At 45.9% G+C, this 15,759-nt stretch overlaps 7 protein-coding genes across 7 annotated transcripts; 3 read left to right on the top strand and 4 right to left on the bottom strand.

The window, feature by feature from the left end:
- Nucleotides 1-345: 345 nt before the first annotated feature.
- On the bottom strand, nucleotides 346-1,943 carry L203_102135 (uncharacterized protein; the record flags this gene model as incomplete). Its single annotated transcript, XM_066211563.1, has 6 exons — nucleotides 346-649; nucleotides 703-806; nucleotides 864-978; nucleotides 1,027-1,251; nucleotides 1,302-1,441; nucleotides 1,488-1,943. The coding sequence occupies 6 exons, from the start codon at nucleotides 1,941-1,943 to the stop codon at nucleotides 346-348; spliced, it is 1,344 nt and encodes a 447-aa protein (XP_066067660.1).
- A 283-nt stretch (nucleotides 1,944-2,226) lies between these two features.
- On the top strand, nucleotides 2,227-2,617 carry L203_102134 (uncharacterized protein; the record flags this gene model as incomplete). Its single annotated transcript, XM_066211562.1, has 2 exons — nucleotides 2,227-2,410; nucleotides 2,460-2,617. The coding sequence occupies 2 exons, from the start codon at nucleotides 2,227-2,229 to the stop codon at nucleotides 2,615-2,617; spliced, it is 342 nt and encodes a 113-aa protein (XP_066067659.1).
- Nucleotides 2,618-2,849: 232 nt separating this feature from the next.
- Nucleotides 2,850-4,800, bottom strand: L203_102133 (uncharacterized protein; the record flags this gene model as incomplete). The annotated part of the gene is made up of 4 exons (XM_066211561.1): nucleotides 2,850-3,288; nucleotides 3,340-3,839; nucleotides 3,891-4,635; nucleotides 4,688-4,800. The coding sequence occupies 4 exons, from the start codon at nucleotides 4,798-4,800 to the stop codon at nucleotides 2,850-2,852; spliced, it is 1,797 nt and encodes a 598-aa protein (XP_066067658.1).
- Nucleotides 4,801-5,169: 369 nt separating this feature from the next.
- L203_102132 (rRNA-processing protein CGR1) lies at nucleotides 5,170-5,654 on the top strand (the record flags this gene model as incomplete). The annotated part of the gene is made up of 3 exons (XM_066211560.1): nucleotides 5,170-5,414; nucleotides 5,464-5,569; nucleotides 5,622-5,654. The coding sequence occupies 3 exons, from the start codon at nucleotides 5,170-5,172 to the stop codon at nucleotides 5,652-5,654; spliced, it is 384 nt and encodes a 127-aa protein (XP_066067657.1).
- A 3,350-nt stretch (nucleotides 5,655-9,004) lies between these two features.
- Nucleotides 9,005-11,884, top strand: L203_102131 (uncharacterized protein; the record flags this gene model as incomplete). Its single annotated transcript, XM_066211559.1, has 3 exons — nucleotides 9,005-10,185; nucleotides 10,239-11,418; nucleotides 11,471-11,884. 3 exons carry the CDS (start codon nucleotides 9,005-9,007, stop codon nucleotides 11,882-11,884), a joined length of 2,775 nt encoding a protein of 924 aa, XP_066067656.1.
- A 495-nt stretch (nucleotides 11,885-12,379) lies between these two features.
- Nucleotides 12,380-13,843, bottom strand: L203_102130 (uncharacterized protein; the record flags this gene model as incomplete). Its single annotated transcript, XM_066211558.1, has 6 exons — nucleotides 12,380-12,971; nucleotides 13,024-13,202; nucleotides 13,253-13,408; nucleotides 13,465-13,528; nucleotides 13,585-13,752; nucleotides 13,812-13,843. The coding sequence occupies 6 exons, from the start codon at nucleotides 13,841-13,843 to the stop codon at nucleotides 12,380-12,382; spliced, it is 1,191 nt and encodes a 396-aa protein (XP_066067655.1).
- A 421-nt stretch (nucleotides 13,844-14,264) lies between these two features.
- On the bottom strand, nucleotides 14,265-15,521 carry L203_102129 (uncharacterized protein; the record flags this gene model as incomplete). The annotated part of the gene is made up of 7 exons (XM_066211557.1): nucleotides 14,265-14,308; nucleotides 14,361-14,543; nucleotides 14,594-14,683; nucleotides 14,739-14,940; nucleotides 14,997-15,252; nucleotides 15,309-15,418; nucleotides 15,489-15,521. The coding sequence occupies 7 exons, from the start codon at nucleotides 15,519-15,521 to the stop codon at nucleotides 14,265-14,267; spliced, it is 918 nt and encodes a 305-aa protein (XP_066067654.1).
- Nucleotides 15,522-15,759: the final 238 nt, after the last annotated feature.

Below are 15,759 nucleotides of genomic sequence, written 5' to 3'. Positions count from 1 at the left end.
TCCGACCTAGCAAGCTGCGGTCCATATAGGTTATATCGTAAGTTGGCATATGGGACCGGGTAATGGATGTTGATTGGCGGCTGTGGTCAGTATGTTTAGGATGCTGGATTTGGGTTGTTGATGAGGGGTTTGGGAATTGTCATTATAGGGTTGTAGGTGGAAGATGGTGCGAATGCGTGAGCTTGGCAAGATGGGTGGTGGGCATGAGGTGAGGACATGGGGTAGAGCGTAGAGTTGGAGCTTGCATAGTTACTATAGAGTCAGAATACAGGGTGTCGCTACTAGTTTGTATCAAATAAGCATCCCGTATGAATATCGAATGGCTGGAATGGAGCCCTTTTGAGCTCAATTCTGTTCAATCACCGCAACAAGCGCCTTTTCAAGCTTTCCACTAGTCTCACTCTCGACTACCTTTCTGAGGCTCTTTCCATACAGAGACTGATATTGGTTCTTGATGGCATTGAATCGCGGTCGATTCCAATGGGCACGTACCAGGCGGTAACATAGTCGTTCGTCCTTGGTACCCATGCCTGCCATGGCTGCATTCAACAGTTCAGCGTCTCGAACGACACCGTCGCCATCAGCTTCGACTCCTCTGGCGATGTAAAAGAGGGCATCTTGCATATGGCCAGAAAACTCGGACTTGATCCTGCATGAAAAGGTGAGTTTGGTGGTAGGACAACATAAGAGATAACCGCTCACATGTTACTTAGAGTGACACGATGACGAGCTGGAAAGGCTTGGGCAATAGCCTTAAGATGTTGGTTGGATCTGGAGCAGAGTATCCCACAGATGGCAATTTCGTCCTGAGTGTTTTTAATTCATGTCAAACCATCGCTTTTACGAGTACATGGTTTACTCACAGTGCCAACCTTGCCAGGACCAGCACGGTACAATGCTTCGACATCTTGTTGGACAAGCTGCTGATTGAGGTATGGTGATTCATCTCGTTGCCCAGACATTGCCATGTTGAACATCCTATACTATGGTTAGACTGCTACGTTTTAAAGATTTGCGATTACTAACCTTTCAGTCTTCATGCTCAACTCTCCCTTAACAGTCTGTGCCAAGTCCTTATTGTACGTTCTTCTGTACATCTCCTTCAAAAGGAAAATCTCCTCATTGGATCGACAGAGCAGGATCTCATTCAAGAGATCTTCATGAGTCCCCACGCCATCACATGAACGATTTAATAGGTACACATCTCCTTGGAGAGGACCTAACGACTTCAAAACGAGTGCATATTCGAGCCTAAACATCAGTTAGTAATGTGAAGCGTCGCTACACACAAAACACCTGACCATCCAGAGAGTTCCTTCTCCAGCGTAACCTTTAACGATCTTCCAACAGTTTGCTCGTATGTTTTGGACAGCACCTCTATCTGGAAGGGATCAAGAGGGGCAAGAGTGTCGATGATTGTCTTTTCATCGGTTCCAAAACCCTAGTCATCATCAGCCTCATCCTATCTAATGACCAAAATTACACACTTTGGTAGCCTTTCTAATTCTCTCCGCGTCAAACTGAGCGTTGTACCCAGCCAGAGTACTGATAGGTACTGCCGGAGGCGGGGCAGGGATTAAAACACCCAAAAACGTAGTGGGTCCTTGTTGTCCATTGAAGCTAGGTTGGGGAGCACCATACTGTCCTTGTGGCGGAGCACCATAAGAAGGCTGAGGAGAATGGCCTCCATATTGCTGAGCACCGCCACTGTATCCTCCAGAAGCTGGAGGGGCACCATACTGTCCTTGAGGTGGACCTCCATACTGACTAACCGGAGGAGCGCCATAAGATGGCTGGGGTTGGTTGTTGTACCCTCCATACGGAGCCTGACCAGGTTGACCATTATAACCTGCCGGAGGAGGACCATTCTGGTAGCCTGGCTGATAACCCAGAGGGGCTTGTTGGCCCCATTGGCCTTGTGGAGGACCATAGTTGTTGTACATGTTGACAAGCTGCAAGTAGAGATCAGTGTAATGAACAACAATCCCAATACGAAGAGATTGGATCGTCGTACCAAAGCTGGTTTACTTTAATCCTGGTGGCTAAAATGATATTAGATATCAAAAGAAAGTTATCTTCGCTGAAGAATAATTAAAGCGATACACTCCGTGCTTGAACCGACATCAGCCAAGAAAGGTGGCAATGCAGGGTGGAGATGAATGCAAACTCCGTGAGAAATCACGTTTCTACTTCATCTCTACAATTTAAAAGTGTTGACAGCGAATTATGTCCAAGAAACCCATTCCAACGCTGTTGCCGCTGTCAACCACTTCTCGTCCAGACAGGAAACCTATTGAGCAGCCCTCACGTCTCCCTCCGACGTCACCTTCCCCGCTCGCTGGCACATCAACCCATAAGCCACCTATGCCTGACAATGTCAAGAGTAAGAGTATATTCCAGTCGTTCTTGTGTAAGCGTATTGGAGATGGCGCAAAGAGAAATGCTGATTGGCTATGTAGCTCTGAAGCCAAATGCTAAAATTGGATTTGGAATCGTCCTAGGTGTTATTGGGATAGCTGGTATGCTGGTCGACCAGACAATCTTGCAAGAGCCAACAAAGAAACAAGACGAAAAGCCGTTAATCAATGTCAGGATGGTTGACCGCCCTGCCAAATAAACAAAAGACCCAGAGTTGAGAAGAAGCAGTCAAACAACCCATCACGCGATATCCGGCACCACATGCAAACCTTCAAACTTTTTAGACGAAAGGACAGTGTTGCGGGCAAGTTTTATGCATATAGGGTACTGATGATGAAAAAACAATTGAAATTTGTATGAAATCTCAAAACACATCTGCGTGATAGAATCTAGAAACACGACCATCAGTGTTCACTATATGTACAAAAAACTCATTCTCCCAGCTCTTGACGAATCCTCTCTCTGACTTCCCGAAGGCCGCCTTGTCTTCTGACCCTTCCAGGACTCGCAGGCCCCGCCAATTCCATTTTTAGTCGAGCAGGCGTTGACGGCGACCCTCCTGGTACGCGAATCAAGGATGAGCTGGTCGATGGAGAAGCGACAATACTATTGTTGGGCGATGGCGGAGCAACAGAAAGGGCCGTGGAAGGCATTTCGAGCCATTCTTGACGACCAATGGTCTTGGTGGTCAGAAAAAATGGGCAAAGCTCCGTCAACATCTGTAAGGAGCTCTGTGCTTCTGCAGTAGAGATGGGAGTTTTGGAACTTTTCACAATCACATCTGCAACTTCAGATATTGGGATCGCTTTTCTTCGACCACGGGGTGCATTGGGAAGTGTACTCGGAACGAGATAGGGAGAAGAAAACATCCTTGTCAATTATCAGCTTTATAATTCGTCTACCAACATGAAAAAGACTTACATCCAGACACCTTCAGCAACATTCTCCAATCGGCTTAGAGTACTTCTCCGCCTGAGCTCTTCCTGTTGCCCTGCGGTTGACATGGCTGCAAAATCAACACCTGGTCGCTTTAAACCCCCAACAGATGAACCAAGGGTGGCTCCCTTGTTCACTCTTGACCTCGCCTTGATTCGGTCCATCATGGCCTTGCGCCTCTCCTCGACGGACCCATTTCTCACCACTTTTCCTTTTGGCAACTCTAAACCTTTTTCCGGTCCTTGTGCGATTTCAAAAGGATCGTCAAGTCCAACAGTTTTCAAAGTGCTTGTTGAAGGAGGAAGATGGGTTTTCTTGGGCGTTAAAGTAGAAGACGGCGAAGTAAATGCCTTCATTAGATTGGCTGCAGGTAGCGACGAGCTGGAAGGGAGATGAGGTAGTGGGAACACAGGAATAGGGGGGATAACGGAACGCTGTGAATTCTCGGAGGTTGTAGGCGTAGGCAGAGCTGTTGATTGTGGGAGCTAAGGTGGTCAAGTCAGTTTAATCTCAGGTAGTTTCAGGCCTATATTTACCTCGTAACCGCCATGTAACTCAATCCACCTCTCCAGTCGTTCTCGGAATATCTCCTCTCTGATCTCTCCATTGGCATTCCATCTGCCAATCGCGCCAGTCCCACCTCCTTGTCCTCTATTTCCTAAGCCACCATCAGAGTTGGGGAGTATCTGTCTGGTTTCGCCTTTTCTGAGATCCAGATCAATACCAATTCCATGAGTATAGACCCTTCTACCTGTAAAAGGGTCAAGGCATCTTGTAGAGGTTACAAGGTAGTTAAGACCCGAGATCTCGCCGTATCCAATTGCTGGCGACGATGGTGCCACGAAGGGGTTGTCCTCATCCAACATTGCCTTTTTATTCTTTTCGGAGATGGCCCTCTCGTCTGGCAGGTCTTTTCCATCCCAAGACCATATCCATGCTAGCCTCCCAAGTTCTTGTGAGCCAAATCTCTTTCCACAAGTACGTTCAACAGTCTCTTTGATAGCCAAATAGTTTGTTAAATTAGGCAACTTGATACTCGTCACAGTTGACGAGTGAGGAGGGAGAACTGGGTGGTGTGTAGCAATGTGTAAAGATAATGCAAGGTTGAATGCTCTATGGATACTGAGCAATGATTCGAGATGCGGTGGTAGGCTGACTGTTTTTGACTTTTTGGACTCAGGGGTGAGAATTGACAAAGCAGGATCAAACTTTGCAATGTGAACTTTTTCATGTCGAGTCGTCGACGGAGTTGGAAGAGGAACAAATTGTTGTTTGGATAGGCTATAAATTTCACATTGTCAACATGACCCATCAAAGGGCTCTGTAAACATACTATTGAAGACTCCTTTTTGATCGTGGTGTTGTCGTAGATATTGTTGAACCAGTCTCTTCATGGAGGGGTCCAGCCTTTCTCTTTCTTGGCGTCACTTGCATTGAGCTAGACATTTTGAGACAAGGTATGGGTCCCTTACAGATGACTGAAATATAGGCTGTATGTTGGAGTGAGGATGGGTGACGGACCGGCCGAGTATTATAGTATATCTCTCACAGAGAACAATGGACCTTACACAGCAAGGTAGAAGCAATGAACCCACTTGAAAAAGTGAAGAGTGGACAGGAGACGAAAGGGATAGAGGGAAGGTGGAAGAAGAGAAAAAAAGACAAAAGGAAAGGAAATGATATTTATGTTGAATGATGTTTGGTGCGACCAAACCAGGAACGGATGGTGGAGAAGGGTGTAACTCCGCTGATTGCTTTTTTTCAGCTTTTATTATATTCATCATTCATACAATTACATTTATCAGAACGTCGATAATGTCTACTTCACAAATTTCATCATCAGTGAAAGAAACGCCAGTTATTGTATCGCTTGCTGCTACCAAGAATGGCAGAACGTCCGGAAAAGCCCACAAATTAGCTAAAACCGCTTTAAAGAGGTCATACATCAGCCCGTCTCTCAAGACGCCTTTTGAGAAACGTATGGAGAAGGAAAAGGCTGTACAATCTGCAAAAATGTTGGAGAGGCATATGAAGGAAGAGAAGGAAGCCGAACATGAAAAGTGTGTATAGTCTTGCTCTGATAGGCTTTGTACTGATGTAATTGTGTAGAAAAGTGACCATCATCAAAGAAAGAAGAGCGAGAAAGGAAGAGAGGGAGAGGGAAGAACAAATGCGCGCCAAGATGTCGGCAAAGAAACTACAGAGGATGAAGAAGGTGCGTGTCTGCATTTTCGTAGATGATTTCTTGAGCTTATGTATTGTCTCAGAGACAAGGACGGTCGAAAAAGATCAATGGATGATTTGTTTTGCGTTTGCCTTTCAGATTTCTATTGTCACCCTGAACTCGTACATCATGCATGCCTACACTATCCGTGCAAGAGATGCTTTAAACGAGAGATGTCGAATCCAATCTAAGCGACTTACGACCTTAGTTTTGACAATACAAGATAGCTTCACCTATGATCTACAACTTCTGACGATGGTCCTTGAGATTTATCGAAACGAACATACCATCAATTTCAACGATATGCTTGCGAAAAGCTCTTGAGTAGCCATAGCAAGCCAGGATCTGATGACTCAGCAGATGCTAGAGATACACCACTCGCCAGTGTATCCCAAATGCGAAACCAGTTGCGATAGAAGAAACCAAAGCTAGCATAGTTCAAGCGATGGTTGCTGCTGCGACTATTTACAGGTAGATTGACATCTATTGCTGGGGTGAGCATTTTTCCTAGTTATAGGGTGATTTCTCGCTTCTGCTCACTGTTATGGACAAACATGGTAATCAGCCATAGCCAGGATTCGCTGGTATCATTATAGCACATAGCTAGACACTACTTCCCAATACTGGAGTGTGAATCTCCCAAAATGTCAAACCCTAAAAGGAAATGTCATGATGCGCATTTCACAATGCAAAGATTTCACGTTATGAAGGGCAGCTATGAATCAAAAACGAAAACACAAGTATAAAGCTGACTCTGAAGATATAGGTAATACTCGCTGGAAGGCGAGTAAAGTGGGATATCCAGAGGCCAGCCCACAGCACAATATGCATGTCACACAAGTATCAGGTATTGTTCAAACGACTGTCCAGCCATTGAGCCGATCCCAATCCTTGGCTAGACACGATCACTTTCATATCCATGGTGGATCAAACACCTCATCAGCAAAAGGGATTCAGCTTGCGCCGAGTCATACACACATGGCAAGAAACTCTCCCGCTATCCAAAAAGTAAAAAGACAAACCAGCAATATGAGCCGAATCATTTATTCATAAAATGTCAAAAACGACAGAAATCGGACTGGATCCAATGTCCGATATCCGCTACTTACGTAACTCAATCGCTACACAGACATCGTTACCGTAGAAAACACACCAAGAAGGGACCCGAAAGAAAACACTCGGACATGGAGTCTCCGCAAAGAGGCCCCAGGGTAACGCACAGACCTCCCTGGTCTCCGCGGCCCCTCGCCGAGTTGGCCCTGTTCGGCATTAGTCTGGGAGTCCTTTCCGTCCATCCTTTGGCTTATGTTTGGAAGCAATTAATGTGTGCCTGGAACGATTTCCGCTCTCCTTTAGTCTAGAAAACCAGACCCTGATCAACCCTGAGCTGTTTTACGGAGTGGCCGAGACATGCCGATCTTGCTCAGCTTATTTAGAAAGATCTGTAATGGACAGTCATGATGGTTGTAATACTAGTAATTGGTATACGAGTCATTGTCATGGCTGTAATCGATGAACAAGGATAATGACCGACGTATAGCCCAGTCTCATCTCGCTGTCGATACCCACCAGCGTGTAGCACGTCGGGTTTCGCATACGACGCTCGGAGCAAGATGGATCTCCGATGTTGCTTCGTTCACAGACTAGAAAATTGGTAACCCATAGACGTCCGCTTGTTCTTGAGCAGTCGCTGGCTCAGTTTTACCATTTTGCGTTCAGTTGCACTCTTTGGACCCATTATCAGGGTATACCCCGCACATGGCCAGTATAATGACGGATGCAACTAGGAGCGAAAAAGGAAAAGGAAAAAAAAAGACAGCTCGGAAATGACGAGGGTTCATCGTCTACCCTTGATCTGGACTCAGGCCTGCCTTGTACATTTCCCATGCCCGCTATTCTATAAACGTATAATCGCATTACATCTATTGTCAAATTTTATGCAATTCTTTATTATCACAAACGTCTACTTCCATAGCATCGTTCATATCCAGTCGGCCATCTCCTCCGATCAAAAAAGAACAATCTGTTGTTTTCACAAAGAATAGAACAAAGTCAATCAGTGCTTTCAGCGGATAGAAAGTTTTTGAAACTCGCAGCGTCACATCCGCATTCCGCCAAGCCCACAAATCATTAGCAGGGTCTATGGCGGAGTCAGTGGGTTGTTGGCGTTTAGGTATACATAAGAGGTCTATCCCGTTGCAGCTTCTTTGCGCCCAAAACCTACTCTATTATTGTTTCGTGAGTGCTCTCTTGTGTTCCAGATCTATGTCTGGCGGTAACTCAGCCGTGTACTTGTCTTAAAAAAAAAAAAGATCCCTTTGGAATAGACATCGTGTGTGCCACAATCGGACATCGCCGCCAAACAGCCAGATGCCCAAAAGAAATGTGTGTCCCTTTGTGCGCACAGACCATCGTCGTTGACTGGACGTGTCGATATCTTTTTTTTTTTTCATTTTCTCCCGACGCGTCGTGTCCAGAGCTGACTTGGTTTCTGATTCTTGATCTATCTTTTCATTTTTATTTCATCTCCAACTATCAACACATCTTCCTCTCTTCTCCCGCACATGTAATCGACATCAGCCACTTGAAGCCTCTGATCGCAAGTAGTCGTGTGTTGCTGTGTGGTGAGTGTCACCTTCTACCCGCGCCATATTCCCACGCTCCCAACATCTTTTTTTGTCCATGGCCGGCTTCGCGTTTTCTTCACCAACGCTCTCACGCCCTAGACATCGTTGGATGGGAGGTACCGACGATGGCTTCGGAGGGCGTGTCTGCGAGTGTGCCATATGAATCTCGGCGTGATTTCTTATGGCGGTCAAGACTGTTTGACGCTCCAATTTGATCTGGGACAGCTCGTGTCTGATCCGGCCATACTGCAGCTTGGCCTCGTGCATTCGCCGATCAGCCCTTGCATGTCGCTCTTTTGTATATATAAATTCATTGTGCAACCTCTCTGCCTTTGGATATTTCTGGTATCTGCTACCCCTTGTCTGGGACTATATGTGACCTCGGTTGCCTTTGTTGAGCAAAGCACTTTCCTTTCGCGACTACAACTCAAACGGACCTGGCTCTCCTTTATCTCTACCCCTAGGGCTCTGTAAGGGATACCCTTCAGGTCCTTCTGTCAAGACCCAAATCCGGGTAGGTGAGCGTTCTGGCTCAGACTTGTCCAGTCTTTGATTCATCTGTTGAAAAGATGATAATGGATCTCTCTTTTCTATTCATTTTCAATTGTTTTGATTTCCCAGGGCATTGCGTCATATTTTGTCTGCGGGTCTGTGCCTTTGACCTTATCTACACTCGCCCGTCATATTTTTTTTTTCCTTTTTATTTCAATTTTTCATCCATCTTTTCATTTCTTTGTTTCTTCGCAAACCTATGGATACGTATGCTGACGCGTCGCCGTCTTTTGATAGAATCGACGTTATGGTTTACACGCATCCACAAATTCCATTTCCTGCCAATTCCAATACTTCTTCACCTGCAAAGGAGCCAGCATCTTGGCATAGAGCCCAGAAGGACAACATGGCATCATCACCGATGCCCATCCTGCCGCGGCGATTTTCTTCCAACTCAACAACATCGCGGCGAGGAGCGTCGCCATCGTTTACCATCTCCAGGCCTCTAGAGGGATTACCGAGGAGAGCATCTCATTCTTCTGGAGCAGCATCAATATCGGGCTTACCGCCAGCTGGTGAGGGAAGCAGCTTAGGTTTGAAGCTGCACGGTAGTCCCAGCCAACCTTCGTCGCAGAAAGAGCTCAAAGATGAGTTACCATCGCATTCGCCTCTGAATGGTGATTCGTCTGTTCCCGTCCCGGACTTTGATCCTAAATTCAGGCCAGCTAAGCGACCTTCTCCCAATCGCAGTCCGTTTTCGTCCAACAGGCCTACCCTGTTGTCCCATCGTTTATCTTCAGGTCATGCCAAGCCATGCTTGGGTCTACAGTCGCACCAGACCCATTTTCCCTCTTCTGCCTCTACCTCCGAGTTGACTTCAACGCCGACTCCTATCTCTCCAGATATCTCTCGCCCCAGCACGATTCGCAAAAAATCTGGAGAGATTGTCAAGCCCTCATTGAAGCAGCGGTCTCTTTCCACTCCAGATCTTACGCGACAAAACCATGTCTCGTCGTCGGATGAGGAAGCGAGTTCCAACACTTTTGGTTCTGAGAGATCCAAGAGCGTCCGATTTGCCGACGCTAATGAAGGCGATGCAAACGCGCTCGAGAGTGTGGTCTTATTTCTCCGAGAGCAAAAGGTTACGGCGGTCAGCAAAGCCATAGACCCGGAGTCTCAGCCTACAGACACCGAAACGGAAAACGAGACAGATGCGTCTGACTTTGTGCAGTTTCGTACGAGGAGGAATGCGGCAGCTCGAGCAACAGACGAAGCAAATCAAATTCAGTTGGACAGCGCCAGCAGAGTGCCGCGAAAGAGAACCGATTTTTCACCAGATGCTCGGGGCAGTCTTTCCGACGAAAACGTTATTTTAGAGCGGACTGAGTTGCAGACAGGAACTTGCTTGGCGCTTCGGGGTACTGTGATTGTGAGGAATCTGGCTTTTAGAAAATGGGTAGCAGTGAGGTTCACATTGGATCATTGGCAGTAAGTTTTTTTTTTTTACTTCGTCAAGTTTCAACCTTTCTAATCCATGTTAGGACTGTATCTGAGGTGTCTGGCACTCATGTCTGTCACATACCTCCAGGCACCACTGGTGATGAAGGCTGGGATAGGTTCAGCTTTGCCATCAAGCTGGAGGATTATAAGCGAAAGCTTGAGGATCGTCAGCTGATACTCTGTGTGCACTACTCCATCGACGGTAAAGATTGGTGGGATTCCAACGACGGTATTAATTACAACTTTACCTTCAAAAAGGTTCCTTCTCGTCGCTTGAATCGCACTTCCGTACCTGCTTCAATCAGTGGCTATCCACTAAGCAACGATTCAATATCGACTCTACCTCGTCTCAGAAGCAATAATATTCCTCCACCCTCTTCTCAGATCAGAAAGACTTTTGGTGCCCGAGATAACAACGCCGGTACTCTCTCAAGCAACTGGGTCTTTCCCAAATTATCTCAGCGTGTTGGTGACAACATCACCCGTCCTGATTCTCCATTACAGAGTCCTCCACCAAAAACTGCCTACAAACCTCCTGAGCCTCCCACAATCCATACACACTTGTCGCTTTCCAAATATTGTGCCCCTTCTCCACCTCAGTCACCGGTGAAACAACAAGATGTGTCTTTGACATCAAACGATGACTTGGCAAATGCTTCTCAACAAGTAAGCGATAAAGTCACGTCGAGCCAATATACTACTCTAACTCCTATTCCATCTACTCATGAGCGAAGAAGTAGTTGGAATGGACAAGCAAACAAGTGGAAGTCTTTCACGGATACTATGAACAAATCAAAGGAGAATACAGCTCTTGATGGGGAAAAGACACCTGTAGCGACGGATTCTCGTTCACTTGAAAGCGAGTCTACGGTAATGTCGCCTGAAACCTGTCCTCACAAGCCTTTAACTTTGAAGCGATCAACTGGTGATCTGCGAAAGCTCGTTCAGGAAGCAGAGGACAACGACAATGGGCTGATAACACCTCCCTCGTCCAACCTGTCTTCCCCACCAACATCTGTCCACTCGGATCTGCCGCCTGACCTTTTGTCGCCTTCACCTGCGTCTACTGGCGAGTCTTCACCGGTCAACTCAATGAGCTTGGATTCTACTCCTGATCTTTCAACCTTGACAATTGAGATTGATCCTCAGGGTGACGAGAGAGAGAGAGTGGCTCATCCCAAAGACCACAAGTTCTTCAATCCTGGAAGCTACCAAGAATTTGTAAGCGATACTGGACACGAAACTCTTGATTAGTACTAATGTGCGTCTGTAGTTAGACAAATTTTGCTTCTTCCAATCACAATCACCTCACATGATGACCTCTAATGCCCCTCATGAGATTGGTTCAATGCACAACCGCCCATCATTTATCCCTATCTCTCGTCAAAATTCCCCAACCGGTTTCCCTTTCTTCCAACACAATTCTTCTCACTCTCCCCTCAACAGTCCCACACCCACTAAGCATTATACCACGGCGCAAGAGGCCTTTGGGTTTTCTTCTTCATCCCAGTCTACACCTACAAAGTATGACAAATTATCTCCAGCCATGCTGCAACCCCAACCGACGCAAAATTCTCCTATCAATCAATTTGTTAGTGGCTACCACGCAAACCCGGCAGATACTTTGGAGTGGGCTCAGCAAATCCACAGTAATACTGCGTCACCTTCATTAGCAGCTGCCAAATAACTTGTTCATTTCCACTATGCCTATGGTACTGTGGCAACAACACACCCTTTGGGTATTATCGAATAATTCAAAAATCAATTGTGATTTCATGTTGCGTTGTACTATTCACCATATCGCATTCATGCTTCTGCTTGTTTTCTCTTCCTTCTTGCATCAGTTCTTACTTGTCTTATCACCACAGTCCCTCTCCCCTTTCCTACCATCTATTTCTTTTTCTCAAGCATATCACACCGTATCATAGTATGCGCGCGCAGCAATACGCTTCCCTGTAGCTTAATCCCCTACCATATTTCTATTTTAGAGTTTTTGTGTACTTCATCGTGATATCTCATGTTTTTTGGTATTTTCAAGAGCGAGGGCTATTAAATGCATTGGATGCATCATCACTAGAAGAGTTGCGTTTATTGTACACTTTGCAAAGTAATACATACAGACCTACACCAACATACATATTACAAACTCTCGGTATTCATGAGAGCCGTAAAAAGCAGAATTCTACTCGTTCTTGTCTTTGGGTTGATCAGGCGGAGCTCCACTCCAGCCAAACCAGCTCTTCCTAGATTCCATTCCAGGCTTGCCTTGATTCATATCTTGCAATTCGTCTTTTCCTATCTGCTCATAGCCATCATTCCTTGAGCTGAGTGACTCAGAACTAGCATTAGAACGCGACTGAGGAGAGGACCTGTTGCCTGGTAGAATAGGAGGAGCCGAAGGGCTTGAGAAAGACCGATAAGAACTAGGCCCAAAGCCAGGAGGAGGTGCTCGAGCAGAAGCAAGAGCTGCGTATTGAGCTTGTTGAAGTTCCGTCATGCTATTCATGGGATATGTCTCTTGTCCACCTGCTGCAAGAGAGTGGGTGGAACCAGATGCGTGCGCATATGTCCGAGAACGCAGCGAAGAGTCGGACTGTGGTTGATGCACAGGGGCAGTAGGGCCTGTAGGCACAGAAATCGACATAGACGTGGACGGATTGCGAGTATAGCCAGTGTCTGATGTAAACCAAGGGGATTGATTGTTCTGATCTTGGTTTCTGGCTGAGACTGAGGCTGCAGCTGCGGAAAAGGCGGTGAGGGCAGCTGGCATATACCTGGAAAATATGAGTTGTGACATGGCGCCGTATATAACAGACATAGGCTTACTGTCCAGCATAGCGAGACATCAAATGTAAGGCTGATTGCATTGCCCCAGAGGCAGGATCAGACAATGTAGGAGGCTGATGAACGTCTTGGATTGGATAATTAATGTTTGAGGCAGACTGGCCTTGCCCTTGCTGGGTCGCTACAGCAGCTGCCTGAAGTTGCTCGTCAGAAAGGGGAATCTAAATCTTGGCTGTCAGTCCAAGACGACAAGATAAAAGAAACAACTTGCATTTAATTGGACTTTGACTTTTTGCCATACCCAGGCAACACCACTCAAGATGCTTTCAGTTGCACGTCCACTTAGAGAAGTCAAAAATGAGTCAATATCCCTCTCATGCTCTTTGAATAATGGCGCGAGATGATATTTGTAGACGTAAGAGGATGCCTATAAATATCGGAAAGGCAATGAGCAGAGCATTACAGGATATATAAATATCTTACCTCTGACTGCGGTAAGGACAGAGAGAGTAACAAAATGGTCTTGACAAAACTGTAAAAGGGCAGCCTGAAACCCACAAAAAATTAGTAAGCTCCTCACATAGGAAAACCAAGTCCATATACCAGGTAAAAGCCCATCCCAAAAGAGACTCCACAGCCGTCCAAGAACCAACGACAGCCCAATACATTAACCATCTTTCGACTTGAGCCACAGCTTCAGGCGATGATCCCGGATGAAGCGATAACGCTTTATAAGAAGCATAAGCCGGGTATAGGTAGCAACAAACATCGCTAACTTGACATCAGGACATGCTCCGCTCGATATTTGGAACAGAGAGGACGCCACTCACCACCCCCATCTACAGAGCAAACCGATAACCATGTTTGAGTGTAGCTGTGCTATCAGTCACAGGCCAAGCTAATATTTCTTCAACAAGTTCTATAATATAGATATAAAAGAAGGAAAAAGAAATCAAAAAGAGAAAGTGCGATGAAAGGCCGGCTTGTATAAACAGTCAAGTGATATCATTCGGATATCGCCGCCAAACCTTCAAGTTACGTAATTCAGAGTCATGGGAGGTATATAAGCTGGCTCTATGCATAATTTTACGTTGGGCATGTCTATAGGCATGATGAGAAGCCTAAGTGAGGCTGAGTGCCGACGGTACCGCATGGAAGCATGCGATATATCATCAGAGTTAGACACAAAGATGTAAAGTGATAAATTCATGAAACGTAAAGTCATTAAAAGATCTGTCAAATTGACGACAAGGTAGGCATTCTATTGTGTTGTAGATGTTCACTCAGTAGTCATCCGCGCCTTCGCTAGAGTCGTCTCCCGGGACAGCTTTTGTGATGAAACATTAATAAACGTTTTGACAACTTTAATCAAGACTCACTTGGTATCTCAGTTGTTCCAGGTAATGTTTTTGTACCAGTCATCCCACTCAGAGAACTTGCGATAGAGACAACAGACTTCTCAGGCGAAGAATCTGGCGATGACAAGATGACAGAGTTGGTGGGTGGCCTTCCGAGCTTTGAGGGCGGAAGCACTTGACGAGGTAATTGGGGAGTGGGTGTGCCTATGGTTCATGTTGGCATGATCGCAAGTTGATGCCATTAGCATACCGACCTGAAGAGGAGCCGATAAGCTTGGTTTTCTTTCCCTTGGGCTGCTGCATCTTGTTTGGAGAACTGTTTCTTCTTGTGGAGCCGTTGATTTCTGCAAAGACAAGTGAGTGACTGTCAAGGAGTTGATCTAATGTCAAGACATATACTCTTTCTCTTCCCGCCCACAATACTATCAGTATCTGAATTCCATTCGCCGTTCTCGCTTCCCAAAAATGGTGACGGGCTAGACCTATCTTGCCCATTGCCAAACCGAGCTTTGACAGCTGCTGAACGAGCCGTTACCCTTCTGGTGGATCCATTGAGCCCCAAGCATCTCGATAAGTGAGGAGCATATCGATTAGATGCAATCTATCGTCAGACGTCAGTTCAATAACGCTATATGAGCCTCATAGGACCCAACTCACCGGTCTTGAACAGACCAAACAATCAAAGAAATTATTCCCGCTCCCGTCAGCCCTGCCACTTCCGCTTCCAATACCAGTCGTGCCACCCATTCCCTTCTCTGGTCCTACCGGATGTCCCCCTGTTCTTGAGCCGGTGGCATCGTTTAATTGAGGTGTTTGAGCTCTTGAAGAGCTACCTGAATCTTGGGTTAAAGGTAACTGCAACGAGGAGCTGGCAACCGTATTGCTAGAGAAAAGAGGTTGATGATCTCGACATCTGTTCATGAGTACTTTTATTAGAATGAGATACGCAGAGAGGTTGGCCATCATCACCTGGTTCCGCATGTCCCGCATATAACTCGTCCTCTTTTGATCTCTCGGTGGGCAGATATGGCTGTTGTCAGTATCAAATCATCAATCATTTCCTGCAGAACGACTTGAGCCTAATGAAATATGATTACAATGTCAACTTTATAATCCATGTTTTATGGCTATATACAGGAGTAGACTTACTGCTAGATGTATCTCCTTTTGTCTTTCTGTCATCTAGGTGTAGCCAGTGTTGTAAATAATTCAGATAGACGGTCAAAATAATCTTTTAGATAGCCACGTATGGTGAATTGTAATTCAAACGAGTTATAATAGAATAAAAACAAAAGAGGAAAGCAAAAGGATAAGTTGTGGATAAGCACTTTGGATTTGGGCAACAACGCCTTTGATCCTTGATTCCGTCGGAACCAGGTATAAAGAGATCAAGTTGTTCCCTAGTGCCTCTTTTTTTCTC

The sequence above is a fragment of the Cryptococcus depauperatus genome, chromosome 2 (assembly GCF_001720195.1).
Source record: "Cryptococcus depauperatus CBS 7841 chromosome 2, complete sequence".
In the NCBI taxonomy this organism is placed as follows: domain Eukaryota; kingdom Fungi; phylum Basidiomycota; class Tremellomycetes; order Tremellales; family Cryptococcaceae; genus Cryptococcus; species Cryptococcus depauperatus.
Note: the sequence above shows the minus strand (reverse complement) of the source record. Positions and strands in the feature narration are given on the sequence as shown.